The 7,935-nt window shown below is 58.6% G+C and overlaps 1 protein-coding gene across 1 annotated transcript; it reads right to left on the reverse strand.

Annotated features, from left to right (window-relative positions):
* Positions 1–3,537: 3,537 nt before the first annotated feature.
* Positions 3,538–7,711, reverse strand: MSX1 (msh homeobox 1). The gene is made up of 2 exons (XM_026514388.4): positions 7,021–7,711; positions 3,538–4,718 (listed from the first exon to the last, which is right to left on the reverse strand). Exons 1-2 carry the CDS (start codon positions 7,487–7,489, stop codon positions 4,276–4,278), a joined length of 912 nt encoding a protein of 303 aa, XP_026370173.1. The 5' UTR covers positions 7,490–7,711; the 3' UTR covers positions 3,538–4,275.
* Between the last annotated feature and the right edge of the window lie 224 nt (positions 7,712–7,935).

Here is a 7,935-nt window from a genome sequence, read left to right on the forward strand (position 1 = left end):
GAGCTGCTGGGAGGGCGGGGACGGAGCCGGGGAGGCCGCACGGCCCCGGGGGCCCGGCCAGGCCGGCGCCAGCCGCCAAGTTGAAAGGCGGCCGCAGCCTCTCCTCGCTGTTTCCCACTGCGCCCCCGAGGGCTCCAGGCGAGGCGCAGGCCGGGCTCACCTCCGGGCCGCGGGTCACTAAGGGGGGCATCATTCGGTACAGGACCCCGCCAGCCTCACGGCCCGTAGGATTCGCACTCGAGGTCCCCCGCCTCCTGAGTAACTGTCTCCACTGGGCTTCCTGCACGACCTGGGCCTTCAACCCCGGGGTCAACGAGCGGAGAAACGAACCCTAACACAAGGCGCTCTTGGCGCGAGTTCTCCGGCCCCACCCCAGCCTCGCAGATCCGCGACCGCCCCGGCCCCCGCGGACCTGCGCGGAGCGAGAGCGCCCCAGGGCTCCTGCTGCGAAGTAATCTCTCCTTCCCGGGCTTCCACGCCACGGACCTGGGGCCTTTTCGGTCCAGCCTGCGTAGTCAGAAGCTGAGTTTGCAAATTAAGCCTTTGCCTCCTCCCCAACAAAACGAAAATGCCTTCACAGACAGCTCGCAGGGCAAGTGAGATGCCGCTTTTGTTCCCCAAGAGACGGGGCTTGGTAGTGGTCGGAGCACAAAGGAGTTAAATTCGTGGAGCTAGGGCTGAGCTCCCAGACGCCGGTTTTCCAGCGATACGCGCACTCCGTGGACCTTTTCTAAAACCAAAGGGTCGTTCAGGCACTAGGTGACCCTCAACGAGAGAGGCCTGGGCAGTGGTGGAAAGCGTGGAACCCGGCTTGTAATCTGTGTTCGAATCCCTGCTTTCCCCCTTATGGGCTGTGTGACCTTGGGAAATCACGTAATGTCTCTGGACCACCATACACCCTCTTGTTTAAAAAAAAAAAAAAAAAATCCCATGAGGTTCTTGGGAGGCGCGGGGGAGCCGGCTTGGCCGGGAATTCCTCTGGGCGCCATAGGTGGTGACTCGGAGTGAATGATCCGGTGTTTCCTGCCAAAGGAGGAAACTGATCCGTAAAGGACCAGGCCTGGGAACCCCCTACCCACTCTGCCCTCGCTTGATAAACAAGCAACAGAGTTCGGAGGACTGAGCTGAGAGAGAAGCGGTGCCCGGATTCCCGCCGCCAATTCCCAGCAGACCTGGCTGAATCTGGCCCAGGGTCTTCACCCCACAGCGGTGCGCCGCTCCGATCTAGCAAACATTTATTGGGCACCTTCTGTGTACATGCTGTATTGAGAAAGGGAATTCGAAAACAAAAGCGGGGAAAAAAAGAGCTAGACGAAAAGAAACAAAAATGGGAAAATTAAGGGGCACGGGAGTAGAAGGAAACCCGGACCCAAGCCGGCAACGCAGGCGGAGGCGCGCGCGGAGGCGGGCGCGCGCGGGGGTCCCGGGGCGGCGACCTCCTCCACCGCTCAGAGGTGCTGCGTGGGGGAAGGGGGCGCGCCCGACTCGCCTGCAGCTACCGCCTCTCTGGAGCCGCGGCGCGTCTGCAGAGCGCGAGCCGTTGCTCATTACTGCAATTATGTTGCTCTAAGTTTGCCTCGACCCTAAATTGCCAAACTTCGAGGAGCCAGGAGGCCCGGGAGTCCGAGCCAGAGGAGACACCTGATCCTGCCCCACCATTCCCCTACCCGCACTAGAGTAAAAGACTCCAGTGCGGCGGACGCACCCGTGAACTGAGAAAAATCAGATCCACCCGTATTCCCTGGGCGCCCTCTCTCGCGGGGATTCGTTGACACTTCCCCCAAAATCCTGGGACCAGGAGAGGATTCCCAGGCCCATTTCGCAGACAAGAATACTGAGCAACAGAGAAATGGAGAATCATCTCTCCCCAAAGTCAGGCAGTCAGTAAGCGGCAGGGCTGGGATGAATCACGTTGGTTTGTCTGGCTTCAAGTTCAATACTATCCCCAGGACAGGAGAATCACCAGGGGTGTTCCGGAAAGGAACCCGAAAAATTTGTAGGAGCCAGTGTCCTGCGCTCCGTCACTGTCAGGTTGCTTAGTGTATAAAGAGGAAACAAGTCCTTTCTGCGTCTGCAAGAAGTAGCGATGTACCTCAGCCCTCAAGCGTAGTCAAGGACTACGTGAGTCTGAGACCTTTTTAGATCTAACTCCTCTCTCTTGGGGACGAAGAAGCCCAGATTCGGGTTCTGACCGCGCTTCTAGGAGCCCAGAAATCTGGAGCCGCGGAACTGCGCTTCACAGCAAGCTTGCTTTCTTTTCTTAAGGAAGGGGAATTGTGACATGTTGGGACTTCAGCCCCAGCCTCCGGGAGGGAACGTTTGCCGGAGCTATCGAGATTGGAGGATCCGAGACCCAGGGTACCGTGGAACTTGCTCGGCGCCAGCTCAGAGCCCGCCCGGAGTGCATGCGCGCAGCCCTGCGCTCTCTTGGAATTCCTAGGCAGAGCTCCGGCCCCTGGGGCTAGAAACAGCTCCATGTGTCCCAGACTCGGTTTCCACCCTGCACCACGGGCCTCTAGCTGTGGAGACGTCCACCCTTCCCAAGTCCAACGCCAGGTCCCTGGAGTTCTAATAACCCTTGGCCTGCTGGCTTTCAGGTTTAAGGGCTCGCAGCAAAAGTTTCCTGGGGCTGTCCAGCGTGGAGTTTGGAAGTGCGGGCCAATGCGGAACTGAGGCAGGGCTGGGGGAGGGAGGGCACGCAGATCTGGAGAGAATTATGCCAGGGCCCCCAACTCGAAAGGGAACAGAGCGATGCCTGGAACATAGTAGGCTCTGTTTACTATGAGGTCGTTTTCTGCCATTAACATCCTTGCAGAATTCCCCCCAGAAGGCTAAACTTGGCGCTCGTTCAAATATATTCTCCTGGAAGCCTGAATTTAACCTACTTTGTAAAAGAAAAACCAAGTTTGTGAGCGTTTGGAGGCAGGGGCTCATGCAAAGGACACGGCAAGGTGGGAAGTGTACTGTGGCCTTGGGTTTTCAATAAAGTGTTTTGTTTTTAGGGGTCCTAATAGGGGGTGTGAAGGCGTTCCCATTCTGGCAGCTCAAAATTAGATCCACAAACCGGGTCTACACCAGCGAGGGGATTTGGAGAAGCAAAGCAATGGCCTCCACCCCCCACCTGGCCTCCTGTGGGAAAAACAGGTTTGCGGGGGTGGGAATTGTCTGGATTAGCTGTCTGCAGTCATCAAACCATTTGGGTGATTCGCTTTGTTTTCATAGACAGGTTAAAAGGGAAGAAAAAAGAAAGAGTCGGTTATGGGTCGCCTGGGCAAGTGTCGATTTCAGCTTAAAGTGAATTGGAAAATTGAGCCTAATTATCCTAGGTAATTGCTTCAATTCTCCACTTGACTTTGCTAACGCAGATCTGTCCTGCATGTTCAAAAAGGCACCTCCCCCCATCCCTGAATATCCTGTTGTCACCTTTGAAAGGTGCTAGTGTAAAACTACTATCATGCTGAAAAGCAATTGTATATGTGAACAGAAGGCAAGAAGTTCAAATAAAAGCCTAAATCAATAAAGAGATCGTTTCTTGTAGCTTAAAATTAATTTATTTAACAAATATAGCTATAATATAAATGATAATAAAATTTCAAATATACAGTATATTACACACAACCCCTTCCAAAGGGATTCGTGAGAGTCACACAAATGTACTGTTAAATAGAAACAGGAGTTTTAAATTTTATTTTACAGTTTTTTCTGGTACTGGTGAGAGAGGTCCCTTCAACCTACCTTGGCAACGCATCTGTGTAACCCCCTCCCCCACCAAAAGCAGACGTTTTGCAGTTGAAGGTCTCTGAAGTTTTCCGATGGAAGGACCGGGGTTTCCATCTCCCCTGGCTTGCTCTTTTCTTTTTCTCCAACTGTTCTTATTTTCCAAAATCTTCAATCGTGAGTTTCTCTGTGCTCCTCCTGCCTGGTGTCAGGACAGGACACAGCCGCCTAGTGCCGGTCCAACCGCTAACTCTGCGGGGGACCGCTGGGAAGTCTACACCTCTCTAACCCCAGTTTCTCCATCTGTAACACAAAGGGTAGATCTAGATTCTAGAAGAGTGTTAAGGGCCCCTTCCAGCCACTTTGGGGAAGGGGATCAGACATTGGAGAGTGAACGCAGGGAGCAGCCGAAGATAAACCGGAGCAGCTTGGGGGTTAAAGGGGAAGGAGCCGGGCGGTGCCGAACAAGGGAGCTCGTTGGGGGATGGCTCCTGCGGCTGGCAGGAGACGGGGCTGGAGGAATTGGCTGGTACCACAGGGAGGGGACCCTGGGATCCTCTATGTCAGGTGGTACATGCTGTAGCCCACATGGGCTGTGTAGAGTCCCACGGGCGCCACCGGCAGTGCGGCGCGCTGGAAGGGGCCCGAAGCCCCGTAGAGCGAGGCGCCGGCTGCGGCCGCTACCGCCGCGGGGCCGCCGAGCGGGAAGGAGAGGCCAAAGGCAGCCGGGGGCAGCATGGGCTTGGCGGCCATCTTCAGCTTTTCCAGCTCTGCCTCCTGCAGTCTCTTGGCCTTGGCGCGGCGGTTCTGGAACCAGATCTTCACCTGCGTCTCGGTGAGGCTGAGCGAGCTGGAGAACTCGGCGCGCTCGGCGATGGACAGGTACTGCTTCTGGCGGAACTTGCGCTCCAGCGCCAGCAGCTGCGCGGTGGTGAAGGGCGTCCGCGGCTTGCGGTTGGTTTTGTGCTTGCGCAGGGTGCAGGCCGGGGGGCTCAGCCGCCCTAGGGGACCGAGAAAAAGGCAGGGGGTTAAGATAGCGGCGCGGGAGAGTCATCTGCCCACGAAGTAGTAACCGTAGTCAATAGCAATACCAACTATTCATTTTCGTGGAGCACCTCGGTGCCAGGCACTGGGAGAGACCCTTGGAAAAGGTTTTTTCCAGTTGCCACGCCCCACGGGGTAGACGTTCCTGTCTACTTCTTGCAAACGAGGAAACAAAGATTCCAGGGGAAACAAGCGCAGCTTCAAGGCCCGCACTTAACTGGGAAGAGGTGCGATGCCTTCGTGGTAGGTGGCTGCTCAGGAGGGCCTTCCGGGCGGGCCTCCTCCCACCGACGCCCGTGTCGGAACGGTAGCTGTTCATAAGGTTGATGAAACACGCGCAAAGGCCCTGCACCCAACCCAAGATCTCATCTAGTTTCATGAATTGGCCAAACATTTATCCGTGCCCACCAAGTGTTGGCGCTAGGGTAGGCCGCTTCGTGGCATCCAACCCAGATCTCCAAATTCCACTCTTTCCCTTGGAACAGCATGTTCCTACAGGGTTCTAAGGGCAGTCCCAGGGGACCCAGAGGCGGAGCAAAGCCGGCTGTCAGGCGATGGGGAGGTGGCACCATGGCCATATCTCAAATACATAAAGTGCCAATGGGGGTGGGGGGCTTCTGATTGTCTCAATTGTCTCCTGGGTCTCTCCCACCCCCAGCGCCTTGGCCCTCTGGTCACACACAAATGGGAGAGGGTGGGAGGGGGACTGCAATCACTTCTCCTCGACCTGGGTCTCCATTTGAAGAGATCAAAGATGCCAACCTATTTCTTATGGCTTCAAAATATACCTCAAGGATGGGCGGTGAGCGAGCACCCCGACAGAGGGCTCCCGCAGGTCCGAGACTGAGTCCTCTGCGCCAGTCAACCCCCGCCACATCGGGCAGCCGGGGCCAGATAAAATGTAGAACAAATTATTTCCAGGACAATGGGGATCACAACGACTTTGGGGTCTGGGCGGAGGCCCTAATCGAATTCCCAAGTCCTGGAAAGGCTGCTTTCCCTACCCAGCAGCTTCCCTCGGGAAAAATGAATTCAAGTCGAGAATATTTCACCATGCGGGTTTTGCCTAAGCATGCATTTTTTTCGTTGGCTTTTTTTTTTTTTTTTAAATGATCCTTTGGGCTCACAGACCACCAGGATATGAGTCAAACGAAACCTCGTGTTAACATCCCCCCTTCTTCCCTGCTCCAGGCCGTTGAGAGTCCGGGAAGCAGTTGGCCCCCGACTCGCTTTCCGCCCGGCCGCCGGAGGGGCGGGCGCCGAGGAAAACGTCACTCCCTTCGGTAGCGACAGCACAGCCCTGGGCCACCTTCTCCAGCCATTAGGCCCAGGGAGGGGCTGGCCTTTCAAAGACTTTTAATCCCCAGATAAAAATCATTCCTCAGCATCACGCCATTGAATTCGGGTTGCTATTATGCCGCGCAAAATAATCGGAGGAAACGAGGAAAACTTGGGAATTTCCCGTGCTCCTGAAATATCTCCGAGCGTGTTTGCTAGGCAGAGAAGCCGGGGGGCCATAAGGCCTTGGAACGACCCCGAACGCGCCTATGACGGCTGGAGTCCGCTTCAATGGCCCAGTCTGCGAGGTTTGGGAGCTTCCCACCGCCATCGAGGGGGCGCCTCCCACTAAATGACTTGGTGCCCCGCCCCCTCCACTGGAACCTGAGCGCCCCCTCCCACTAAATGACCCATCCACCAGGAGTAGGAAGTATCTGCCTGAAACTAGAAGGGGGAAGGGGGAATTTTGCAAGAGGTTAAGAACTTCTGGGCAAAGAGATACTTCAATGCGGGGGGTGAGGGCAGTCTTCTACTACGAGAAAGTGAAACTCTGCGCGCAGGGAGGATGTCCGCACCACTTGGAGCCACCCGTAGGGATAACGGCGAAGTATCAGGGCTTGAGGGCAGATAGGGAAGTGGGGACTCCTGGGTCCTCTGATGGCAGCTGGAGGAGAGGGTACCCAGACATCTTGTCCTACAAGTTAACTCCCACCCGCAGCGTCCCCTGGCCAAGGCGAGGAGCACGCGAAAGTGGACCGAGAGTTGGGTTTCAGCCCGGCCTCCACCCCTTTAGCTGATGGGAGTGGGGAGAGGAGTAAACCCGGGCCTCCCCCCCAACCGATCTGCAGCACCGGCTCCAGGTACCCAGCTGCAGGTACGCAGCCGCTGGAGACAAGCAGGCGCCGGCGCTCGGCCTGGCGCCCTCGGGTCCGGCATCCCCGCCCAGCCCCCTCCCCCGCCGCCTGGGTTCTGGCTACTTACTGGCCGGGGGCGGGGAGAAGCGGGGGTTCTGCATCCACGGGGTCCTCTCGGGCTTCTCGGGGCTCTCGGCTTTGACCAGAGCATCTTCTGGCAGCTTGAGGAGTCCTCCCACCGAGAAATGGCCCAGCGGCCGCGGCGAAGACGGCGCGTCTGGGGCTCCCAGAGACCCCGGCCGGGCGCCCAGAGGCTGTGCAGAGCCGCCCGCCGCCTGGGCGCCCTCAGAGGCCACCAGGGCGCTCTCCTTGGCCCCGGGCTTCCTGTGGTCGGCCATAAGCGCCTCCACGCTGAATGGCAGGAGTGAAGGGGACACTTTGGGCTTGGCCCCCTCCTCGTCTGCGCCCATGGCGGCCGCCGTGGCCGCGGTGGCGCTGGGAGCCTGGCCCCCACCTCCCCCCGCCGGCTTGCCGAAGGCGGAGTCCTCCACTTTGACACCGAGTGGCAAAGAAGTCATGTCAGCAGCCGGGGCCATGCAGAGCCGGGCCCCCCCTCCAGCCGCAGCACGGGCCAGCCGCCGGGCATGGGCTTCGGGCGGGCTGGGAGCGCGGCCGGCCTTTGCGAGCGCCCGGGGCCCTGGCCGGGCGGGCCCTCGCGCGCGCGCTTCCCGCCCCTCCCCAGAAGGCCAGCTCCGGCGCTCGGGGCCTGGTTTTTCGCTGGCGCCGCCGCGCAGGCCGAGTTCCCGGGCGCACTCGCCGGCTCCGGGTCGGGCCGCAGCTCCCCAGAGAACTTGCTAATAAGGCGAGGCCGGCGCGGCGGCGGCCAATCAGCACGCGAGGGGGCGGGCCCGGCGCAAGCCATTGGGCAGCGCTCCGGCTGACTGGCCCCGAGGCGCACTGGGCCGCGGGGCGCGCGGGACAGGGCCCGGCCCCGGGAGGGCAGAGCAGGGGAGGGGGCGCGGGAGAAACTTTCTTCCGCACT

This window comes from Ursus arctos, unplaced genomic scaffold (genome assembly GCF_023065955.2).
Source record: "Ursus arctos isolate Adak ecotype North America unplaced genomic scaffold, UrsArc2.0 scaffold_9, whole genome shotgun sequence".
Lineage (NCBI taxonomy): Eukaryota > Metazoa > Chordata > Mammalia > Carnivora > Ursidae > Ursus > Ursus arctos.

Coding starts and splice junctions, on each gene's coding strand:
- MSX1 (XM_026514388.4), bottom strand. CDS start 7,489: ATGGCCCCGGCTGCTGACATGACTTCTTTGCCACTCGGTGTCAAAGTG. Junction 4,719..7,020: donor CTTCTCCCCGCCCCCGGCCA/GTAAGTAGCCAG, acceptor TCGGTCCCCTAG/GGCGGCTGAGCCCCCCGGCC.